Below are 26406 nucleotides of genomic sequence, written 5' to 3' on the forward strand. Positions count from 1 at the left end.
CTTTCTGCTTTTAAACCCCAGGCTATATTGATTATTCATCAGCTTTCCTCTATAATCTGCACAAAGATTAACTGTAGACAAATGTGGTCATCTGGGATCAGATCAGTTTTATTTTTTAAATCTCAGTAACTTCCTATATTAATTCTGAGTGCTGTAATCAAACTTATTAAAATTCTTACTTTAACTATTGTCATGTTTTATATATCAATTTCTCTGATCAATTTAAGAATATACTTAGTACTTCAGCACTTAATAACCTGGCTCCCACTTATCTTAAAGTCAAAATTAAATTTAGATTAAAACAAACTTGAGCTTACCCATAATGAAGGAAGATATTCAGAGGAAGTGATCACATTTCCACTTAAATCAAATTGGTTAATCTGCCGGAAAGCTATGATATTTACATCATCAATATCAGAATTACCAACCTAAAATATATTAAAGAATGAATGCACATCACTTAGAATTAATCAAAGAAAACAACTTTTTCTAATTGTACAAATTCTTGAAATTTACTTTAAATCAAAATAGCTGCTTATGCTAAAAGAGCATAACAGATTTATTTCATTCTCCTCTGGAGGGGAGGAGGGGGATAAGGAAAGGGGAGGCGGAAAAAAAGTACAAAATTTGAGTATGAAACACTACTTGAAGGTCCTGTTAGCACCACTCTTTCTCAAATCAGAGTACCACATTCTACTTTGTTACCTTAGATGCTATCTTAGTGGCCCATTCTAAATCAAAGTTGCTTTTCTTTTAACCATTCTCTTAAACTTTGCAAATTAGGCTTATGTCAGAACCAGAAGCAGGAGGGAAGAGAGTTGAAGAATGCCCTACATGAAAATCCTGGCCTGTTTTTTACTTAATTGAATATATACTGCTTTACTTTGACAATTTAGCTTGAATAATGACCTTCATTGCAAAAAGACTGCCCACCTAATAGAAGTCTAATTAACTTTTCCTGGGAGTCAAGAGATAAGCAAGTTCATTTGGATAAGGAAAAATTGGATAACAACAATGAAAAAATCCTTTACCATGTAAAATGATGTTCTCTTTCATGTCTTTGATCTGAAAAGCTCTATAAACATATACCTGAAGTTCTCTGAGGAATCAGCAGCTTGAGGGATAATAAGGGACCAGTTGTCCAAATTTTTTATCAAAATTGATGGTTTTAAAGATGCTGATAATGTATTTTTTCATTCTATAGCTACAGAAATATTATTCTGAGAGAACCTTTTATTAGGATCTATAGTTCCCCAAAGAAGTGAAATGCAGATAGCTAATTCAAATTTTTTAGAATATGAACTAATCATTAAAAGATTGACTACAGAGTTAAATGCCTTACCTCAATTACTCGATGCTGAGGGAGGGCTCTTTCAATATGTTCATTACCTTCAACCTTGAGCTGGACATGATATATACACCCAGGCTACAAATAAAAGCAATTACAAATCCTGAAAGAGTTCAGTGCATGCAATGTTTTTGGCCTTAACTAAAAAAATACCATTTCATCCCCATTGCATAAAATCTGTTAACCTTCTATTAAGAGATACTCCAGTAGAGTGGAAAAAGCATTAAACATGCAATCTAATATCAGTTCAGAAATTTAACAGCTAGATGACTTTGAGAAAAGTTGTTTAACATCTTTGGGAATAATGTACAGTTGTGAAGAAATCACTTTGTAAACTTTGAAAAGTACTATATAAATATAAATTATTATCACTAGAAAAGTTATCTTAAAACCAACTATGGAACCAACCAATTTCTGATCACTAGTTACACATTTTGTGCTTCACCAAGGATCTGAAGCAGTCTCATTTAAATAGTTATTTTTATCTTTGAACAAAAAAATTCTGAAATATTATGACTGACAAGAAGATGAAAGCTACCACAATAAGAGCAGTGAATTGTTCCAACCATTCTGGAAAGTACTTGGAATGCTTTTAAAAATGGCTTAAATTCCATATCCTTTAACCCAGATGCAACTGCCAGAAGTAAAAAAGTTCAAAAACAGAAGCAAAAGCAATAGATAGAAAAATAGGTAAGTGGATAGACAGAGAGGGATATAAAATAAAATATTCATAGCTGCATTTTGTGTAAGCAAAGAATTGGAAACAAAGCAGATGTCCATCAACTGGGGAATGGTTAAACAAATTGCAAAACACAAATATAATAGAATACTACTGTGCTCCAAAAAATAATAATAAAGAATCTAGAGAAACATGGAAACATTTACACAAACTGATATGGAATGAAGTAAACAAAATCAAAACAATATACAGAATAACTACAACAATGGAAATTTTTAAAAACTTGAAGAACATATATAACTGTAATCTCCATTGCAGAACTGAGTATATTCTATACTTACAAGTATAGAATATTGTGTATACTTCCAGATATTGTCAACATATCGATTGGTCTGGCTGAACTGTCCTTTTTTTCCTCTTTCTTTTTTCAATGCTTATTATAAGGGATATACTTCATTGGGTAGAGAAGAGACATATTTCGATATCAATATTTGTGACTATCACAAAGTCACAGTGAAATGGATGGTATCTTATCATTTTTGTGCCAGGAAAAGACACTAAGTACCCAGGCCCAGGCTCAAAACCTACAGCAGAACACAGGGATTTGCTTTTATCCTTCAGGAACACTAACTGCATAAAGTTTTCCAGACGTGGACAAAGGGCATGCATGCCTCATAAAAAAGATTCAGCAAAAATCTGATTTCATTCATAAATCTAACTCACAATTCTTTGTAAAGCTTTTGAACAATATATCTCCATCCATAATGATCTTGGACAAAATAGCACACCTGAAGTTGTGATTTCTTTTAATTTTTAAATATTTTGTTAATTCTATTTTTAAAAATTACCCGTCATTTCCCATTGGCTTCCCCCCAAGGTACCTGCAATAAAACCTTCTTTCAACAGTTAAGTAAAACCAATCTACAAGCAGTGATTGAAGGCAATTCCAATAGATTTAAGGATGAAAAATGCTAATGGCATCCAGAGAAAACTCTGGAGACTGTAGATCAAAGCATACTGTTTTCACCTTTTTTTTTTAATTATTTGCTTTTTTTCATTCTTGGGTTCCCCCCACCTTTAGTCTGATTTTTTCTTGCACAATATGACAGACATGAAAACACATTTAAAAGGATTGTACATATTTAATCTATATCAGATTGCTTGCTGTCTTCAGGAGAAGGGATGGAGAAAAATTCAGAACACAAATACTTACAAAAATGAATGTTGAAAACTATTTTTACATTTTACATATATTTGAAAATATAGATTATTGAGGGGGAAGAAAACCAAATCCATATACTGGCCAAACCTGAAAATAAATACCTCATTCTGTATCTGGGATACACAAAGTCTTTCCAGAGGTGGAATGCATATCAAACTATAATCTCTGATGCTCTATTAGCATACTGATCCTAAGACAAATACCCTACATATGGGTAAATGCTTTAAAAAAATACCTCATTAATAAAGAAAAAAAATAGTCAAATAAAATGATAAAATAATGATAAAGTAGTTTTGATTCTTACCAATAATCCTCGAAGTCTGAATTTTCCCTCTTCATCAGTTGCTGTATCTTCCCCATAAATACTACAATCACCCTGTCCTACTGCTTCCACTGCAACTCCTTGTTCTGGTTCCCCATTTAGGGAAGAAATTGTACCATAGCAACTAGAGAGGGCAGGAGAAAAAGAAAGAAGCACATGAGCATAACTCTAAGTAAGATCCTACAGTCTAACCATCATTATTTGAGACCTAGAAATTTACCTATAAGCTGTTCTATAACCAGTGATGGCAATCTTCAGATTCTGTCCTTCTTGTACTTCAATCATTTGTGAAGAAGGTTCAAAACGAAACTCTTTCATCATGGGTTTAAAATAATACTGCCCTGGGCTCTGCCAAGAAACAACCAAAACTGTGAAATTAGTGCTACAATATTTTCAAACCAGTGGGAATAAAGAGAACTGCTGTCAGCTAGACCAGAACTACCTCTAACATAGCTCCTCCAGCTCTTAGCAGCCTAAGAAAGATCAGACTTTTCCTATCTTTGTGGACAGTTAGTCCCTTCCACAGGACTGACATAATGGCTTTAAATGTATTCTCTCTGAGGATACACTAATGATTCACCTGGTACATATTCAAGAAAAGAAACACAAAAAATAACTGCCTTACAATACTCAAGATCACAAACATTGTAGTCCCGCTGTGAAACAATGGGAGATATACAGGAGAAGGATCCATGGCCTGGATAATTAATTACAACATCTTTGTGACAGGTGGAAGGCAAGAAAAACACAATGATTATGTACAAGAAACATGAATCAGCAGCTAAAATACTTGTACTAACAATGTTCTAATTGAATTTGTTCTCCAGAGTACCAAAAAACTACAGATTGGTTTTCTTTTTACAAGATGAACACAAGGAATGCACACTCTATCCCTATCTTCTCCTCAAGGCAACAGCAGCAAATTATAAATGAATACACTACCAAATTTGAAAAAGTCAGCATCCCATTGTCCTGAGTCAGAAGGTTAGATCGGAACACACCTCCACTGAGGGATAAGAGGACTCCAGCAAGTGGTTGATCATCTTCAGATTTTATCTGTTGTAATAAAGTAACATTAAAATAATGTTATTTCATACTAACCATGCATGACTCTCTTAATGAAAATGGGAAGAAATATATGGGGAAATTTTGCTGAAGCAGAAGCAAAGGCCAAAGGTTAATAGCATTTATCTATCTGGTTATTCTGAGGATTGGATAACATATGTAAAGCACTTTTCAAACTTTAAAGTACTATGTAAATGCTATTATTTTTGATATTATTATTGTTATGGGGCAGTCTTATCCTTGAGTGAGTCAATCAGAAGTCAAAAAACACTTATTTTGAACTTACTCTATCAAGAACTGTTACAAGTGCTAAGAATAAAAAGAAAGGCAAATGGTTCTTGCCCTCAAGACTCTCACATTAAAATGAGGCAACAAGTAAATAAGTATATATGTACTAGATATATTAAGAGTAGAGAGAAAGTAATCTCAAGAGAAGAAAGCTTTAATTGCTGAGAATATTAAGACTGTTATCCTGCAGAAGGTGGTATTTGAGATAGGATTAAAGGATGGCTGGTAAATTGGGAGGCTGCCACATTAAAAACGTGCTCTTGATCACAAATAATTAGAAAAAAGTAAAATTAAAAACAGCTCCAACTATCATCTATCTACCTCTAGTCCTTTAAGTCCCATCTAAAATCTCATCTTTTAGTGAAAGCCTTCTCCAGCTTTCTAAATTCTTATGCCTTCCCCTCTGATAATTCCCTCTGTTAATAGCTTTCTTTGTTATATATGTATTTGCATCTTGTCTTAACCCCTTTAGACTGTAAGCTCCTCATCAGCAAGGACTGTCTTTTGCCTCTCAATATCACCAGTGCTTAGCACACAGCAGGCACTTAACAGTGATTGACTGACTTTTTGATCCTGAGGTGCTCCTTCATATCCATCAAACTATCAAATCTGACAAAAAAAGAAAGTGACAAATACTAATTAATGTGTTTATGTAGAGCTCTAAAATGGTTTGGCCATTCTAGAAATCAATTTAGAACTATGACCCCAAAAATATTAAACTATGCATATTGTCCTTTGACCAATATTGCCACTAACTAGGTGTATACCCTGAAAAAGATCAAAAAAAGAGGAAAAAGACCTAAATCTACAAAAATATTCATAGCAGCTTTTTTGGTAGTGGCAAAGAACTGAAAGCTAAGAGAATGCTTATCAATTAAGAAATGTCTGAATAAATTATGTTATAGAACTATAATGGAATACTACTATTCCATTATTATTTTACTCCTAATAGAGAGCCAAAGTTTCACTAGGCAGAAATGTTAGATGGTGCAGGGAGGTGAATGAATGAGTGGTTAATGATTTTTAAATGTGGATGGGTTTTACGTAGATTGATCATTGGTTTTTGTAGTTGAAATACAACAACAGTTTTTTATGCCATAGGTTATGGTTAGAGTCCATACTAAAACTGCTATGGAAATGATGATAGTTTTTTTATTATCTTTGTTATTAATTTTTGGGTTTGTTGCTTTTGCTTCTGAGAAGGCTTAGAATATATTACTATATATTACTATTCCATACTGCTAATGAATCATTTAATGATTCACTAAAATAACAATTAAAATGGCAAGATAAATTACAGTAAAAGGATAAAGCACAATCTAGTGTTAGAAGTCACAGAAGGATTGAAGATGACAAACTTTTCAAATATTCAGAAAATATTCTAAATTCAATGTCACTTTACTAATAACATTCTGAATTCAGTAGCTTAAAAACATGCCATATATCAGCTGAGCCCTAACTTATTTATAACATTAAGTCAAGACCAGAACAATACCTCAAAAGTTACTCCTGCCAAAGCAAAAGCTTTGAAGTCTCCGATAGTACCCTCAAGGGCAGTCAAAACAAACCCCTCCTTCTGTGATGTCACAGTATACTCCAGATCACTGTGCAATGGGCCAACACTTAAAGACAAAAAATCATAAGGATTTGCTTTTAATCTTTTTTTTATATTAAATATGGCAAAAATATGTTAAATCCAATAATATATACATATTTATATAATTATCTTGCTGCACAACAAAAATCAAATCAAAAAGAAACAAAAAATGAGAAGGAAAATAAAATGCAGATTTGCTAATCCAAGAGAACTCTGCTTCCTCTCTTCTTTGGAAACATAATTAATGAAAAAACTATACAGATACAAATGCTTCCCTTTCAGGTACTTACCTATAGCTACCTTTGTCATCAGTGAACACTGTTATAAGTGGAGAAGTGGCTCCTTTTTCACTAATGATTATTTCAACTCCTTCTAACTCTGGGTGAATCTGGCCTTCCAAGAACAGACCTGCTTTTCCATAGATCTCTATCAGTTTCCCAGGGCAGCTTTCTAAAGGGGAAGAAAAGATGAACAAGATAATTCTATGTTTTTATAACATCTAAGAAATATAGCAATCATATTAAAGAAGGATGGATTTATACAGTTCTTAAGTCTCAGCCAGGTAGATCATTGCTAACATGCGCACTTATTGAATAGAGAAACTGAGGTCCAAAAGAAACTAAGCTGAAATCCACATGAAAAGAAAAGAACTATTTAGAGTACTGAAACATAAGGCTTCCTCACCAAAGTACAATGCTAAGCAATAATTTCTACTTTTACATCAAGGAATAAAAATGTATAAAAGAAAACTATATGAGATTCCCCAAAGCAAAAGAGAAACTAGTAGTAGCTAACAGGGACAAAGTTTCCATAAAAAAGAATCATTTATTCTCTCTTCACTTTTAAGAAAAAAATTTAAGAATATAAATTAAAGGTGACTTTTCTTACTATTTGCACCACTTGATAAATTATAATTTCAAAAAAAGAATCAACCATTTCTATAAAGCAAAATATCCAGTATAACACAATGGATTTTATTTTACCTCCACTGACAACTGTTTCCACTGATGGAGGATAGAAGAGGAGTTCTTTGGATGAAGGTGTAACAGTGATTTTTTCTCCAGATCTAAAATAATTAAGAGAATTAATATTGGTCATTTTTCTTCCCCCCCTTTAGCAGAAAAACAGGGACATAAATTAATACAACTCACCGTGCCCAGTAAGAGAAATCATATAAGAAAGGACCCTGAAGGTCATCCACCATCTCTTGTACTGGGGGCTTTGTTGTTCCACCTTCTTCTTTGCCATTCTTCTCTCTTTCCTGCCTGCGAGTCTCAATTTCAGCTAGTTGTTGTTCTCTACGGAGCTCCTGCACAGATTTTAGGGGACCTAAAACCAAGGCAGGTTCACTGTCAATTGAAGACCTGGAAAAAAGAAAGAGAATAGGGTGCAAACTGAGTGATTTAATCTCTCTCTTGTCAGCAGAGTGTTTAGGGACCTTGCTTCTATAAATTTTAATCCTCGGGTAAATCAGAAGTAGCTAGAGGATTGCTGATCAGTTTTATAACTAAGAAGTAAGATTTCTATCAATCAACAAGCATTTATTATGCACCTACTATGCACTAGGAACAATGCTAGATGCTGGGGATGTAAAGAAAAGTGGCTATAATCCCTGTTCTCAAAAAGCTTATAATTTAACTTGGGCAGATAACAGATATGTTTCAAAATATGCAATAAAGATACATAGAGAGAAGGGGAATCAGGCATGACTTCGTAAATAAGGTAGCCCATGAACTGAAATTCTGAGGAGATTAAGGATTCCAAGAAGAGGTTAGGAAAGAGAGAATTATAGATAATAGAGGCAATAAAGTACAACCAACACAAAGAAACCAAAATGGCAAATTATGTCGGGTGTGTGAAGAAAATAAGATTAGTTTGGCTGAACTGTAATATATCTATGAAAGGTAATGCATAAAAAGGCTGAAAAAGAAAATTGAGGCCAGGTTATAAATTGCAACAAATGGGTTTCTGAGAGGTAGTAGGGACTCACTGGAGTAGAGTTGGAAAGTGATATAGTCAAACTTGGGGATAAGCGTTTTAGCAGCTGTGTGGAGAATTGGAGTGAGGGAAGGGGTGGAGGGATGGGGGGTAGAAAGGGATGACTTAAAAACGGGAAAATAATTCAGATTCACATGATTGTCCTGGGGAAAGATATTTGAAAAAGAAGAAGATGGGAGATACTGTGATCCTATGAAGAGAAAAACAACATGATCTGGTGATCTGACTTTACTGAGTAAATGAATGTCCAATGAAAGATGACACTGACTGTAAATGAGTGACTAACAGGACAGTGGCAATCAAAATAAAGAAATTTGGAAGATGGTAGGTCTGGTGGGATACATAAAAAGGTTTTTTTTGGTTTTATTTTGTTTTGGTAAATGTTGATTTTTAAATGAACATTGAATTTGAAATACCCAACCAAGACTAGACCTCAGAAAAGAGACAAAGACTGGATATCTATAGATCTCAGCATCATTTGCAGAGATGATAATTAACCCTATGTGAACTGATGAAAGAAAGAATACAGAGAAAGAAAGAGCCCAGAGCAGAGTCTTGAAATATACAATTAGGAGAAGTGACCTGGGATTCTAATTTACAGAGGAGACTGGAAAGAAGTAGTTAGGTAAAAGAGAAATTTAGAGAGAAAATAATCATAGAAATCCATAGAGAAGAAACATCAAAAAAGCTGAAAATGTACAGAACAGGGTAGTTTGAAATTTAAGAAACAAGAACTGAATAAAGCTGATGGGAAGCAGATTCAACTGAGGTCAGAAACCAGATTGAAAATTTTGAAAAGAGAAGTTGATACAAGTGAATGTAGACAGGTTTTTCTAGGAGTGGTTGAGAAAGGAAAGCAACTTCATCATAAACAGAGCTATCTCAAAGCAGAATGAGAAGTAGGTTCTCCCTCATTGTAGGTCTCCAAGCATAGATTAGATAATCACAGATTGGGTGTTTTATAGAAAGATTCTTGTTTAAATACAGGATAGAAGAACTCTGAAATTCTCTTATGTTTTTTCATTAAAAAATGTTAAATATATTGGTGAGTATGCCTAGATTGTACTTGATAGAAACTGAATCTATCCATTTTTTACAAATCTTGATTATAGCTTTATATTTTCAAAATATATGCAAAGATAGTTTTCAGCATTCATCTTTGCAAAACCTTATATTCCAAATTTTTCTCCCTCCTTTTCCCCCATCCCACCCCTCTCCTAGACAGTAAGTAATCCAATATAGGTTACCATGTGCAATTATTCTAAACATTGCTTCCATATCTACCATGCTGCACAAGAAAAATTAGATCAAAAAGAAAAAAAATGAGAAAAGAAAAAAAAGCAAGCAAACAACAACAAAAAAAGGTGAAAATGCTATGTTGTGATCACATTCAGTCCCTATAGTCATCTTTCTGGATGCAGATAGCTCTCTCCATCACAAGTCTATTGGAATTATCCATTTTTAATTATACCATTATCTTGGGTACACTGCTTCCATCCTATTATGACTTTGATCTTTTTCTTCTGGAATATAATTCATATTACCCAAAAAAAACCCCAAAAATTCAGAGGACATACAAATGCTATTTTAGAAGTGAAAATGAATTTAAAAGCTACTACAACCACTACTGAGAAGAAAGTATAAAGTATTAGTCAAAAACAGGTTTCCAAGAAAGACAAAAAAGATTATATTTAAATTTCATTTGACAAAAAACCTAGCTCTTAAATTCTCTAGAAAACTAAAGGATCATATGTGCATTATTGACTATATATCAATACTTTAACAGTAGAAAATCAGAGTTCCCTTTTGAACAACATGGATAAGTAAACATAACTAGAGCTATACTTTTATTTTCATAAACTTTCCTTAGCCAGGAGTCATCTTCTCCATTTCACAAGCTTTAAAACAAAAGGGAAAATTAAGAGAATAGTCTGCCCTAAAATCTGAACTAAGATGAATGAAAACACTGTATAATTCCATGATTAAGTAGAATTCAACATGAAACAAGATACAAATGACTTGTCTTAATGGCTGAAAAAATGTTGATTCTATTTAAGAAAAGTAGGGTAATAGAACAATGGCTATAGAAGGTAGAAACCTGGATTCTAATATGACACTAGCTACTTATGACTTTGGATAGCAAGCCATTTAAGTTCTCTAGCATTATTTTTGTCATTTCTAAAGTGATACTGCTATTGGGATTGTCTCTAAAACTCCCTTCCAGCCCAAAATTCTGTAAATATGAGACTCCCCAGTTCCCTTCTCCCAACCAGTCAACTCCATATTAGCCTTACTTAATAGTCACAGTAACATCCAATAGTTTGTCAGTAGTGATAGTTCCAAGAACATGGTGCCGAATGGCTGTAAGTGTCAGGATACTGGGTGAAGACCTAGAAACCAAAGAGAAGAGTTGAAGCAAATGGTTAAGACCTAGTAACTTTAGAAAGACTAACCCATTTCCAATAACCCTTCTTAGCTGTCCCTTATCTAGTTGGCTTATTTTGTTTAAAATAAAATTTCTCTTAAATGAAATACAACACAAAAATGAAAAGCATTCTAAACAAAAATTTTTTCAATGTCAAACAGCCCCAAAACCAGACATAACTTGAAAACATATAAAAGAATGAGCTGAATAGATTTTGTCCAGTGAGTTTTGTAGACATGAATTGAAAAAATTTTAAAAGTTCTCAGATCTTCCCGTGGAAAGAAATGCCTGAATTTAAACCATGCCTCATAGATTTTTCGACCCTTTTCTTAAACTCCAAGAAAGTAGATTCATAAGGTATTTTCTCAGTAATATGTACTAACATCTTACAATCCTTGCCTGAAAAACTGCAGTAATTGATTTAAATTCTTCCTATTGGGTGAAGGATTCTGGGAAGATGGAAGAGTAGGTTGGTAAATTTCAAGTTCTCCAGATTTGCCCCACAAATGGAAAAAATTTGTGCCTTAGGGAAAACAGATTGGTGAAAAATCAAGAAGACTTGTGGCAGAACGGGGTTCTCCAGATACAATCCAAGAACATGTGAATAAAGTTTGAGTAAAGTGCAAACACCTCCAGGTAACCTCCACAGAAATATCAAGTAGAGAGTCCAGAGACTAGCTGGATTTGGCTGGAGCCTCACCAGGAACCACAGAAACTTTCACCTCCCTGGCAGCTTGAAGAGTCGGGGATTTGAGTCCAGGAGGATGGAAGTCTTGACCGATTGGGATGAACTATGCTAAAGAACCAAAGTCCTAGGTCCTAAGGGATCAGCATATCTCTGAATGCTGAGGTAAGGATGATGCTGGTTGCAAGCTCTTACAAGAGGGTGGAGCTTTTGGTTTGGGGTTCCAGATCAGAGGGGAGAACCAAAGGGAAGCTAGAGACCATCTCCCCACCCCACAAATAAAAGTGCTTACACTAATACTTTTTATTTAAAAAGATGAACTGGCAAAAAAGAAAGACTCCAACCAAAGAAACTTACTATGGTAATAAGAAAAACCAGGGTTCATCTTCAGAGAAGGACGCTGAAGTTTAAAAAAAAAAAAAAAGCTTCTATTCCAAAGAATATCATGAAAAGGCTCCCTGCCCAGAGAGAATTTATAGAAGCACTAAAAAAAGAATTTTAAAGTCAAATGAGATACACTGAGGAAAAACTAAAAAAAGATAAAAACAAAAATATCCACAAAAAAAAAAAAAAGATTATTGAAAAAAAGTTAACCAACAAGAAAAGGAAATAGAGTCTCAAAGATGAATATAATTCTTTGAAAATAAGAATTGGACAAGGGAAAGCCAGGGAAGCTATGAGAGATCAAGAAATAACAAAACAAATTATAAAGAATGAGAAAATAGAATAGAATGTGAAACATAAGAAAAACTACAGATCTGAAGAACAGATCAAGAAATGAAAACATTGGGCTACCTGAAATTTGTGACTAAAAAAAAGAACCTTGACACAATAGTGCAAGAAATAATGCAAATAGAAAAAATCCACTGATCACTATCTCACCAAGATCCTTTGTGAAAAAACATATAGGAATATTATTGCCAAATTTCAAAACCCCCAAATCAGAGAGGAAATTTTGCAAGAAACAAACAAAAAAACAACAATTCAAATACACAGGAGCTACAATTATCAGCAGCCACAATAAAAGATCACAGATCCTGGAATCATATCTACCAACAATCAAAAGAACTAGAGGTGCCGCCAAAAATATCATATCTAGCAAAATTATCTATAACATTGAATGAGAAAAAACGAACATTCAATGAACTTGCAGATTTTCAGGACTTTTTGTCAACCAAACCCTAACTTATTAGAAAATGTAACATAGAAGAGCCAATAGCAAAGATAATTTTCAAGGAATTCAACATGGACAAATTATTGTTTTTTTTTTTTTTTACGTGGGAAATGTATACCATATGTTTAACATTGACATCAACAATAGGGTAGCTCAAAAAAAAAAAAAAGATTGTGGCAGAGATAAGGTAAAAATAGTAACTATATTATACAAATGAGGTACAGAGAAAGAATAGATACAGAGGTATTGGAGCAGGGAGGAGAGCTCGTAGCTCTGAAAATCTACTTATATCAGGAATAGGGTAAGTAGGCAATCATGAAGGGTATATATAACATCCTTTTATACAGAATCTATATAGAAATAAAGGGGGATGGGCATATGGGAAAGCAAAGGATGAGAGAAGACAAGTGAGGGATCCATGGATGGGGGGAGGTGCAAGACAAGTTAAGGAACAGAATTAAAGCTAAGAGTCAGCACAAATAGAAAAGGCAGGCGGGAAGGGAGGTGGGGGAAGGGGGCAGGGAGAGGTGGTGTATGTATATATCTACATATGTATACATAAATATATCTTTTTTCTTAACCATAGCTTGCTTGAGGATAGGGGGGATGAAAGAGGGACAAAAAACAATCAAGTATAAAAGGTGTGCAGCAGAGAACTAAAGAACAATTTACAGGAAGAAAAGATGAATATTCATAAATCTAATTTCTTCTACTAATATATATATTTGAACTGGTAATTTGTTGTTATATATTTTGAATCCACCCTGATGTTCTGCTGGACACATGATAATGTTCTCTTTTGTTTTATTTTCTTTTAGTGTTTGTTTTCTGTTTTTCTTTTTTCTTATTCTACAATTTTAAATATTTTTTTTAATGAAGAAATAAATTATTTCTATTGCAAATAAAACAATTCCTTCTATTCCTAATGGAAACAGAAACCCTGCTCATTATCTTCTTAAGATGTTTGCACAGTTCTCTGACAAAGGTATCCTTTCTAACTTCTGCAGATAATTTAAAAGAAAAAGAGCAATTCCCCAGTTCTTAAATGGTCAAATGTAATCTTGAGAAAAAGAAATCCAAAACGTCAAGAATCATATTTAATAAAATGCTCTAACTCACTAATAATTGAAGGAGTGAAAATTAAAACATGAAGGGCCACTTCATACTCATCAGATTAACAAAAATAACAAAAAAGAAAAATGATAATACTGGAGGGGCTGTGGGAAAACAGATACATTAATACATTACTGACAGAACTGTAAAACAGTCAAACTGTTCTGACTAGCTTTATTATTTATAGTTTTGTAGTGGCAAAGAATAGGAAACTGAGAAGATGCCCATCAACTGGGAAATGGTTGAACAAATTAAACTATATGAACTATATGAATGTGATAGAATACTACTCTACTGTAAGAAATGATAAAGGGAGGGAAAAAAACCCTGGTTTCAGAAAAACCTAAAAAGACTGTATGAGTTGGTATAAAGTGAAGGAAGAAGAACTAGGAAAATAAGTTATACAAGAAAAGTAGTATTATAATGATATGATACAGTGCTGGGTCTGGAATCAGGAAGATTCATCTTCATGAGTTCAAATCTGGCCTCAGATATATTAACTAGCTCTGTGTTTCTAAACAACTCTCCTGTTTGCCTCAGTTTCCTCATCTGTCAAATAAGGTAGAGAAGGAAATGGCAAACTATCTTTGCAAGAAAATCCTAAATGGGGGTCTCAAGGAAGGAGAGACAACTGAAAATAAGTGAATAACAACAACCAACTTTGAAAGATGGAACTCTGATCAACATAATGATCCACCACAGTTCCTAAATGATGAAAGCTGCTGCCTCCCTCCAAACAGAATGCTGATAGATTCAGACTGCAAATTAAAGGATATGTTCTGCTCTTTAAAAAATACCTGCAAACTATTAAATATTTAATAAGAAAGTCAAACTTACGTGTCATAAGTATAATACCCATGTTCAAACCGATGACAGGATCGTGGGGTCACTTTGTATACACCTTTGAAAACAAAGAAAAAACTATTTCCCAAAATAATAATCTATTTATGAATTAACACATTAAATCCAGAGTTAGCATCTCTAACTTGCAACATATCGCAGATTTGATAATAGAATTCAAAAAGCCAACTAAGCATCATCCCTACTATCTAACCAGAATTCCCAATGACTTAAACCACTTAAATAGTTCAGTAACAGTTTTGATTTTCTGTAACTTAACAACTTAATACAATATAGAAATAACTTCCAGACACGTTGGTTTCTATTGCAAAATACTTGGAAACAAATTTCAACTTTTAAAAATCCTTTTCTTAACTTCCAAAGACAAATTTGTACTGTGTGATTTTTCACAAAGATTTTCTGTCTTAGAAATATGTATGTAATTTTGAAGTAAATAGCCATAGAAAATGCTTTTGCAATAACAGTCTCTAAAATTCAGAAGCAGAATATAATTCTTGACTTAGCAAGAGAATAAAACCCATTTCAGAAGGATGAAAATATCTGGCAACTCCTTGCCTATATCTTCAAGAACCAACTTCTTGATTATTAATTCCCAAACCTAAATAAGATTAACCAAAATTACTCTTTTTGCCACATTCACCAGTTAGTCAATTATTGGTACAGTTAACCTTTAGAAGAAATAATATAGCTAGTCTTAAATACTATGATCATTTAAACATGTGGTACTAATTTTTATGTAAATAAAAGTAAAAGGGTCAGTGCAAATTATTTAATTTAATCTATTAATGGGAAAAAAAATAGATAGAAAACTAAAGCCACTGAAAATTGAAAGTTAAACCACAAAGCTAAGAAAGCTGCCTTTAAGATCACTCTGATTAATTTCAATCATTCTACCTAGTAGTAATAATACCCTTCCTAAACTTACCAGGCTTCGACAGACAGAATCGGTTCACTCCTTTGGATAGATTATAAATTCCCACATTCTCGGGTCCATTTCCATCCTGATAGAATTCCTAAGGGACCAAAAACCACAAAATGATTTACCAGGGAATAGAGGGACACTATGACAATTAATAATGTTTATATAGAAAGGTAGATTCTTTATATTAAAGATCTATTGATACATGTTTACATTATGTTTATTTATCACAAAAAAATTTTGAGGCAATCCCAAATTTAACATCTTTATAAACTCCCACAAAAATATAACCTCTTTTATAACCTCTTTTCTTGTATACCTATATCATTCTCTAATGGTGGGTTAATAATTACTCTTATTAATTTCTATCATTATAACTCTCTGTGTTGCTAAATTTAAAATATATATATATATATGTATAGAAATTAAGAGACTAGTTTCCACTTTCAACTTCTGCAATGCATGGTGTGACTAATTATTTACTTTTTTCATAGTTACCTGTCACCCATCAGTGTCAAAAAATGTTAAAAGCTAATGAATTTGGGACAATCTAAGCTTCACAAATGGAATGACATTATTTTCCTAGTTGGACTCAGATTTGCTAATGCCCAGTAGTCCAGAAACTAGGGCCATCAAAGGAAAATGTACCACTGTGATCCTTTTAAACTTTTCTTTACTCTGTACAAAACAATGAAAACAGAATTAAATTTGTTATCTGTACCTAAGAACTTGCATTTGCTAATAATGTTTAAAAAATGCATCTATTCCTACAGAAACAAATTAATTTCTAACATTAATCTTTTTCAAGTTTTAAGAACAAATAAAGTGGTTTGGAGTTTAAAACAACGGGAAGTAATAACCTGTTTTTTTTTTTTTTAATTTCTCAAAATACCTATGAGAAGTATGTAAAATGACAATAATATTGGGACATAATATATATACACCCAAAGAAACAAAATTCTTAGTAACAGCAGTTCATTGTTCTTTCCATTCTAAATAAGACTATGTCCCACATCCCAAACATACCAAGGTAATTGCATGAGAAAGTGAACATCTTAGCATATAGCCAGTCTGCCTAAATTCAATCCCTGATGCATCCTCTTCTGTAACTTCGACCTCCAGACTTTTATTCTTCCAGCACCAATCCTCATGCATGATACTTACTGGGAGGGAAAAAAAAAAAAAGCATAGCACCCAATATCATATATAAAATTATTTCCCAAGAATTTATGATTGATTCTTGGAATATGCAAAAAAATAGCATAATGATCTTCTGTAGTTAAAATTAGCAAGAAATAAATCAAACTTGGTCTAGTTTAAAAAAAAATCAGACATAGAATTTCAATGAATTTTAATTAAATTGTTGTACTAAAATCCTCCTCAGATACCTCATTAAGATATACTTAGAAACCTCTGGCTTCTCAAAAAATCAGATAATCTCAGAAATGAAAGACATTTGAGCTTATCTACTAAAATTCATAACTATAGCATCATTTCCCCATTAATTATCCTCATGTACCCATTTGAAGACTTGAGACAGTTCATGCAAAAGGGCTATGCAAACAGAGTACAAAACTAGAAGTTCATACCAAGTCAAACAGGTTTCAAAGTATGAGCCCAGCAAAAGAATAATAGACAAGAATAAGACTAGCAAATTCAGAGAAACCAGCTACTAGCTGATGGGTTATTTTAGCCTTAATAACCCATGAAACTTTGGCAGTTAACATAAGGATTTCTTTAAACTTAATGTTGGTAAATCTATTCTCATGTATTACCTAGAAGGTTACTAACTAAAACATGGAAGGAATGTGATCTGTTTCTGAAGAGAGTGAATCAATGAAACGCAGATCTGAGAAGTTAAAAATAATGGAAAATATATTCTGTACTTCTTAAAAAACACAGTTATTTACTACAATAAGATAAGTATTTTGGAAAAAGTAAAAGTGCAACCAGCCAATGTCACTTCATAACAAATATAGTAAGCTAACACCCTAATGTTTACACAACAATGAAACCACTGTTTATTGTTGGAAATGGAATAACATGAAATTCAGACTTATCAAAAAAGTAAAGGATATATTATCCCACATAATGATGGCAACCAGTTCATCCCATGATAACATTTTCTTTAATGCCTAATAACATATTATATATGCAGCACCAAAGGATAAGAAAGAATTAAGTAAAGGTATTAAATTTTAACTGGATTTTGAGTATTATATTTTAAAAGACCAAACTCAACTTTTAAAAAAAATAAGACTGGAAGAAAATATAAGATATATCAACTAAACCTAAAAAAGTTCCAATGTATCTTACTTTTGTATCTTCCAGGAAGCACATTATCAAAAGTAAAAGTCATGGAGTTGACCTTGCCAGATAGTTGTAGACTACGCTTCTCCCCTTGACGACTTATGGATTGTAAAGTCACCAGCAGGTCACCACAAGTATCTATAAAACAAAAGAGAAAAGTCAAGTTTTGCAAAAAGTCTCAAAAAAGCTAAAGCTTCAAAAATTGAAAACATTTATTTCTCTCTTCAAATTTCTACTCTATTATTTATGACAATCTAATTCTTCGAGAGAAATTAGTATTAAAAACCCTTTAGAATTCATGTTAGCACATACTGTTCTAATCTATCACCAAACAAACAAGTCAGTAAAATCAAATACTAGTAAATGCCGCTTTAGTAAAGACTAGAAAAATGAGACAATAAGATCCCAAAGGAAAGCATAACCCATGCTGTCAAATATCAGAAAGCTTATCTGAAGAATTAAGACAAAGCCATTAACCCTGGGAGCCAAATATGATAAGAACAAATGCCTAGGAGAATATTCTAAATGGCTTATTACTAGACTTTATTCAATATATATTAAGAAAAATAGGATATCATAAAATCCTCTCTAAGAACATACCCAAACTAGTAGTTTTCATAACCAGCTTCACACTCTGAGCCTAAGGCAAGTTTCATAAAGTATACTCTCAAAACGAACTGAGATAAATTCAGGGATGGAGAGCACAAGATGGGAAATGGCAGTACGGGAAAGGAAGCATTTGTCATTTGATAACTTCCAATTTTAACTAAGTTGCTAAGTGCTAAGCCAAGCTGTTTCTAAGATAAAGGACTATGTTCTAAAAGTGATCTTTAAATTTCAGTATTCAGGGACAAAGGCCCAGTTGACTTGTACTAATTAAATCACTCCTAAGAACATTATTATTATATCTGGCTGACCGGTACAATACTTCCCCATTTGAAGAGAATTTCACAACCAGAACCCTTTTGCTTTTTCATAATTATCTATTTGGTCTCTAAATTCACAACTTACCCAAACAAGAGACTTTCCCTGAAACTGAGGCCAAAAACTGGGAAAAGGTCACATCCATCACTGGCCTGTTGTTAACAACAACAGGAAACATTTTGGGTTTCAAAGAAAGTCCTGCTCTGGTTTCTGCCTCGGGAACAACTACCTATATCAATACACAGAACATTATAAAGTTAAGTTTTAGTATAACACAAACTACATGATAGTGCCCAGCATAATATAGATTTTAAATGATAAATATTCATTCCAAGGAACCTGCTATGACATTCACAACCACATTCATAAACAACCCATACTCATCTATGATCTTAAATTAATATTAAATTAAATGACAAAAGTATATTCACTATGTAACTCATCTCACTAATGTGAAATAAAATAAAGTGCATATTCCTATTCTGAAAATGATTCTTAGTCATCACATCACTAATACTAAATACAAACCAGAGAATTTTAATGTCATTTGGCTGGATTCTATTTGGAATATTTCTATTATCCTTTTCTTTTTGAGTAGTTCTTAAAATAAGCACAAAAATAATGTTTATCTATCTTTAACTCATAAGAAAAAGATCTTCTTTAAAGAATCAATGTCCACTTCTCATTATGTTCATGTACAAATTGTAAATGGTTCCAGCTTTAAAGAAGTGGACTGTCTGAATTTTTAAAAAAATACTGGGAGCCAAAAATATAATATTTTGAGAACTAGTTGCCAATTTAGTAAGCATTTAAGGCCATATCAGAATTTATATTAAATCATGATTGTACTAAAAAAAATAATAATGTAGGAAGTTACCTTTGAGAAACACAAAAGTAAAGGTATTATAAAGTTTACAAGGATCTCCCAAAACTAATATCTTATCCTGAATTTAATCTTAACTGGGCCTTTAAAAACTATGAGTTTCCTTTATTCTTTTTAATTAAAATTAAAATTCTATCTTACCTGGACTTTATAGTTCCCTGATTTTGCTTTAAAACAAAATTCTCCACGTGAGTCAGTCTCTGCTGTGATCAAAGACTTTTCCCTGCCCTGAGATGTCATGACAACTTTGTATTTATTGATCTGCTTGATTGACTCAGGAAAGCGAGTTATAGATATATAGCCACAGACACTGAACCTGTCAAAAAAAAAAAAAAGCCATTCATTCCAATATGTGAGTTTAGAGGGTAGAAATCACACCAAATCACAAAATCCATCCCTTTCCAAAGAAACTCACAGCTTCAAAAGCATGATGTAACACTTAGATTTAAAGGCACATTCAATTTTAGTAATTCTATCAACAAATCAAAGCTACAAAAGAAATGATAACAACCTAAGTGGCAAAATGCAGCATATTTGTCCAAGGAAGACATAAACTTAAGGGCTCTTCACAAATTTAAGTTAAAATCTGGGGGTTTATCTTTAACATGAATCAGCACCAACTTCCAGCAGAAGAGCTTCAAAATGTGATCAAAACTTGTCTATCTGGACACTACCCTCAGAAAGGAAACACAATAATTAATCCTAACTTCACCTACCCTTACTCCACAAAAAAATCTAACAGAGAAGCAGCAGCCCACATGTATACTCCAACAAACATAACCATGACGTGTCTAAGATCCCACCATCTATGACTGGCCAATTCTTCTTGCTGAAAGAAAGTCTAATAATAAGATTTCTATAAAAAGCTAAACTTTTTTTCCCCTAAGCTAGTAAGGAAGGAAAAACAATGGGCAAAAGAAAAGATAAAAATGAAAATGAAGGATTAGGATGGTAGATATCAAGAGGATCAGCAATTCACTAAAAATAGCAATGATAACAGCAAGCAACAGACCCTCCCGATAATATAAAAGAACTAATAATAAAATAAAATGAACTCAGAATTCTAGGGATAGAGGAGCAGAAAGTCACCTATTCATCAATAATGCTTTAATATTATAGCTCTCAAATATAAAATATATATATATATATAATAGATATAGATATATCTATATCTATATAGATAGATATATGTTATCTCTAAGATACTAGAGACAATGTATCTATGTTGGGGAAGAAAGGACAAAAGTTCATCTGAATTATAATTTAATAGAATATCTTTGAAAACATAAAGAAAATATATTTTGATATCACTACTCTACGCTAACATTTTTCCTACCTTACTATCTACTCAATAAAACTCAAACTTCTTAGAATGCCATTCAAGGCCCTCCACTATCCAAATTCAACTTATCTTTCTGATTTTATCTTCTACTACTCTTTCATATCCCCTATCTTCTGGCCAATTTGGGATATTTGTATTTTCCCATATATGTCATGTACTTTTCAACCATTACACCCTTTTTCATTTTTTTTCCTCTTATTGGAACACTCTCCCACCAGGATTTCTTATGGACTGAAATCATGCTCACCTTAAGGCCAACCCACATACCACTCACTCTAGGAAACCACAATGTCAGAAATTGTAGTGTCACCCCCAAAGCCTCAAAGGACTTTTCTTTTGTCTCTCTTACAGGTGAGTTTTTGAACTCCTCAAGGAAAGGGATCATGTCTTATTTAGCTTGATAATTACTAAATCACCTAGCAAAGGATTTTGCACATGATAGATGCTTAATAAATGATCACCTAGGTGTACCCAGATGCATTAGTATGTCATATTGGAGGCATAACAACCTTTAATGTTCAGCAGTGGGGGTTTGGGAGTAGAGAAAAGATAAAAAAAAAATTTTACCATACAATGTCACATTTAAGGCATAAAAAAGTAATGTGTAGTTTATACACTCTTATACATATATTACTATTAATAACTAGTAACATACACAAGCAACCAAAGAGAGACAGATATGCCAAAAATTACATCCTACTATGATTTATTTACAAAGTAAAGGAAAAAACTAAGCAACACTGGGTATTGTGAGCACTGTTCTAAAGCTAAAATCCTCTCTTGGTTCAGATTTGGTATTGGGACAAAAAAAGTACTAGTGAGAGACTGAACTTAAACAAGAGAGGAAGTATACTTTGCCCTAACACAGCAAGGATGTGCAACAAGGACACATTAGCACTTAGCTCCTCTGGACATGTCCCTCTTCATCTCCCATCAGGAAACATATCTGTCATCAGGACATAATGATATACATGGTCTTGTCTATCCACCAAGTCTGAGAGATACAGGGTTGGGCTTTTTACTGGCCTCAGGCCAGAGAGCTTTGTCAGAAAATCCAGGGCCTTCTGCCTTGGGGAACAAAGCTTCACTAGGAGGAAAAACTACAGCAGAATAAAGGAAGCTGCATCAGGAAACTTCTGTCTTAACATAGTTGAGGATCCAGTAGCATCTCGCCTACTCTGGCATTTTTAGAACAGCAACATTATAAGGAATTCAGTAGCTTCAAAATTCCTTAAACAAAGAAAATCTAGGAAATCCAAGTAACCTTGTGAGACTATGACCAACAATAATGGCCTAAAGTCAGATTCCACCCCCTTATTAACATGTATCAGCACTAGACCCCAGGTCTGAGCTCTGAGTTCCTTTCCCTAATGTCTAATCCTGCTTGTCCCAGGTAAGAATCCCAGATAAAAACCCAAAAATGTTGATTAAACAAAACATGAAAAACATCACCTCTAACCTAAAAAATTTACAATTAAGGAGATAATCTATACAAAAGTAACTATAAGTCAAAATGCACAAAGTACATAGGATAGGAGCATTGAAGCACTGTAGGCGGAGCTATAGAATTAATCTAGCCTTTCTGGAAATCAATCCAGATCTATGCCCCAACTCACTAAACTATCTGTATCACATGTCTTTCTTGAAAGTTGCTAGAACTGAGGAAAACTTCAAGGAAAAGCACAGCTCTAATGGTAAGGAAGTTTCTCTTCAGGCCTAAATTTTCAACTTTCACCCATTGTTCCATCTTCTGCCCTTTGGTACAAGTTCAGGCCAGCCTTCAAATGCTTAATGATGTAAATAATCTCCAGGTCTTTACTACTCCAAACTAAATATCCTATTTTTTTTTAATCTTATTTCATTTTATTCTTTTTTTAAAAAAATTTTAATAGCCTTTTATTTACAGGTTATATGTATGGGTAACTTTACAGCATTGGCAATTGCCAAATCTCTTGTTCCAATTTTTCCCTCCTTCCCCCCACGTCCTCCCCCAGATGGCAGGATGACCAGTAGATGTTAAATATATTAAAATATAAATTAGATACACAATAAGTATACATGACCAAACCCAAACTAAATATCCTTATTTCCTTCAACCAAATCTCATGAGAGATAATCTTGAGTCTGTCCTCCCCACCCTATCCTCCATTTACCTTTTTCTAGACAGGGCCTAACTTCTCAATTGCATTCAGTATCATCATAATATTGCCTCACATAGTATGACATGGTAAAAAAAAAGATATGGTGAAATAATTATCTTACTAGTTCTAAACACTTTGTCTCTTAAAATGCTACTTAGCCTAAGATTCTAAATGCAGGCAGACAACATTGGGTAATGGCCAAAAGTCCAACCTACCTATAAAGTTTGAAATACTATCTTCTATAGCATAACAAGGTTTATAAAACAATTAATATATAAAATCTCATCACAATATCACAACCATCTTGTGAGACAGCTAATATAAATATTTTATCAGAAATCCTCCAAATCATAAGTTACTCTGTATTTCTCAAAGCATTTTATGTGTTTTTAAATAATAATGAATAACCATAATAATAAATAGTAAATTATCTTTCTGTGATACAGTTATACTAAGTTTCAGAAGTTTTCTATAAAAAAGATAATAAATGCATAACTTATTATTACAAACCAATATATTGTAATAATGATTTTTAAAATCTCTTGAAAAGAGCTGAGACTAAATTTGCTTTTCTTAAAATTCTTCCACATTGTTATACTTTATATTCATTATTATACATATCTAAAAATTATTTAATAATTAATAAGTAGTAAATTTAGTAGTACTATTTGCACAAAGAACTGTAGCCTATAGGAAATATTTAAATGCTGGAAAACACAAGGGAATATAACTGAGTAACATCTAAATAACATAGCACTCAGTTCTCCAAGCAAGGTTAACATCACCACAAAGAAATCATAAATTTAAATTGCTAATTTCTTACACTGCTTAAAAAATATGTTCTTTTCTGGGAACACCACTGCCAGGATCTGTATATATGATGTTATCATTTATTAACATTTACTTGCAAGAACTGATTCTAGTTACAGACATAGCCATAAATACTCACATCTACAATGTGGCAACTGGTATTACTAACCCTATTTTTCAGAAGAAATGAAACTAAGGGAGAGAAAGATTCAGTCAAGGTCAACACAGCTAATAAGTGATAGAAACCAGGATTCAAACTACTGTCTCACAGAATTATTAATTCTGAGCAAGAAGAAAACATATATATCACCTAGTCTAATCCCTTCATTTTACAACTGAAAGAACCAAATTTCCTGGCCAAAGCTGGCAGAAAATGAAAGGTAAGTGGAACTAGATTATGAACACTTTTCAATGAACCAAAAAGAGGGAGAAATGAAATGATGCATTCAATTTGGTGCACGCTGACTAATCAGAACATTAATTAAGATGTGTCAAGTTAATACTGGAAATAGAGTTTTGGAGCTCTCTAAGAAAGGAATGGGACCTAGAGATAGATTTGCAAGTCAGCTACATAGAGATGATATATGAAGTATATGAATTATGAAGTAATGAAAGTAGGTAAGATTGTCAAGAGAGGCAGTATATAAAGAAGAACTAGCAAAGAAACACTGAAAAGGAATGGTCATAGAAGCAGGATGCCAATGAGGAAAAAAATAATATCAAAGTCTAAAAGCCAGTTAACAAACATTTATTAAGTGCTTTTAAATCATATTGTGCTAGATGCTAGAATACAAAGAAAGATAAAAACATGGTTCCCGAAGTGCAAATGACAAGGTACCTGTACCTGTAAGACAGATATATAAGTGGAAGGTAATCTCAGAGAAAATACTGGACTGGGGCAGATGCTTGAGGGAAAGGTGAGAGGGGATGCATAACCTTCTTTTAGATGGAAGAATATGAGCTAAATCCTAAAGGAAGAAAGCCAGGAAAGCTAGAAGGGGGAAAGAAGAAAAAGGAAGGAGAGTGTTATAATCAGATAGGCCAATTCAGCTGAATCACAGAGTACAATAAAGAAAGAAATATATTAAGACTAGAAAGATAGAAAGGAGAAAGATCATAAAGGGCTTTAAATAACAGTCCCCTAGAAAGCTGCTTGGGACCCTAAGAAGGCACAACTACATGCTACAAAACAGTTGTTGAAATGCAATGGTGAAGGGAGTTTTTTCACCAGGACTTCCTCATATAGGTAAAATCACCGCTCTAGAATTACATCCCACCACCACCAAAAAGCATGGCTAAGGGTAGGAAGACAAATTAGTAATCACTAATTTTTTCACTTACTGGTAAAGAATTTCAAAAAATTCTAGTTTGATTTTAAGTAGTTTAACAAATCTCCCAAAATCTTACAAAGGAATTTTGGGCAGGCATATTATATGGAGAACAAAACACAATACTGCTAAACATAATGTGCTAAAAGCTAAAAGGCATAAAGAATTTAGAGTCAAAAGAAAATAAAGAAATCTGGTTCTATGACATTTTGTCATTAGGATAAAGCAACCTGGAATTGGTAAATCCACAGTGGAAACAAGAATTTTTTTTTTAATTCCTCTTTTCAATGAAGAAACTGGAAATGTCTAAAGTTCAAAGAAGTTAACAATGAAGGAGACAGAGCTGAAGTTAGAGTACTAAAAATGGAAATTTAGGAACAAAAACAAAAAATCATACACCAAATCAGAAGAAAATAGGATGAGTTTAGGCAACTCTTTTCTGAGAAATGCATCTTGGTACAGAATAGATATGTACAATCTAAGTCTTTAAGTAGGTACCTCTTTGTGTTTTTGTTTTCAAGAGTTCTTTAAATTTACGAGTGACTACTTTTCAAATTATTATGTCCAAAAGATAGCATACTCTATTGATGATGCTATCAATCTCATTATCATCATACTCAATTGTGATGAGTATCAATCATACTTGTCAATAGAGTATGGGGCATTCTAGGATCAAATCCTCCCTTTGCCTTGGGTTATTAGCCTTGTGGTCTTGGACAATTTACTTAGCTTTCATGCACTTCAATCTCCCTGTCTATTAAATTATAGATGATTTGCAATCTTTGCTGATGAGTTCCCACAGCAGGAGTTTCCCATACTAACAAAATCACAAATCCTTTGTATATTATTATTTAAGTTCAATTATGAGATAGTGTAACTATGAAGCTGCCTCATAACAAAGCAGAACAAAATGCAATAACCCCAATCTAATTATCCAGAAACACCTTACAATGTTTCTCAATCAACAGTATA

The 26406-nt window shown here is 33.1% G+C and overlaps 1 protein-coding gene across 1 annotated transcript in view; it reads right to left on the reverse strand.

Moving 5' to 3' along the window:
• LOC127537826 (nodal modulator 1) overlaps positions 1 to 26406 on the reverse strand; it is a 45946-nt gene that overhangs the window by 4646 nt on the left and 14894 nt on the right. Inside the window, exons 12-27 of the mRNA XM_051961122.1 lie at positions 19955 to 20129; positions 19018 to 19159; positions 18013 to 18144; positions 16723 to 16859; positions 15703 to 15790; positions 14754 to 14817; positions 10814 to 10909; positions 7673 to 7885; positions 7505 to 7587; positions 6812 to 6971; positions 6420 to 6546; positions 4514 to 4627; positions 3792 to 3919; positions 3554 to 3695; positions 1343 to 1426; positions 318 to 428 (exon numbers count right to left, since the gene is read on the reverse strand). Coding sequence (XP_051817082.1) covers positions 318 to 428; positions 1343 to 1426; positions 3554 to 3695; positions 3792 to 3919; positions 4514 to 4627; positions 6420 to 6546; positions 6812 to 6971; positions 7505 to 7587; positions 7673 to 7885; positions 10814 to 10909; positions 14754 to 14817; positions 15703 to 15790; positions 16723 to 16859; positions 18013 to 18144; positions 19018 to 19159; positions 19955 to 20129 — 1996 coding nt within the window. The remainder of the gene's footprint in view (positions 1 to 317; positions 429 to 1342; positions 1427 to 3553; positions 3696 to 3791; positions 3920 to 4513; positions 4628 to 6419; positions 6547 to 6811; positions 6972 to 7504; positions 7588 to 7672; positions 7886 to 10813; positions 10910 to 14753; positions 14818 to 15702; positions 15791 to 16722; positions 16860 to 18012; positions 18145 to 19017; positions 19160 to 19954; positions 20130 to 26406) is intronic.

The sequence above is a fragment of the Antechinus flavipes genome, chromosome 1 (genome assembly GCF_016432865.1).
Source record: "Antechinus flavipes isolate AdamAnt ecotype Samford, QLD, Australia chromosome 1, AdamAnt_v2, whole genome shotgun sequence".
In the NCBI taxonomy this organism is placed as follows: Eukaryota; Metazoa; Chordata; class Mammalia; order Dasyuromorphia; family Dasyuridae; genus Antechinus; species Antechinus flavipes.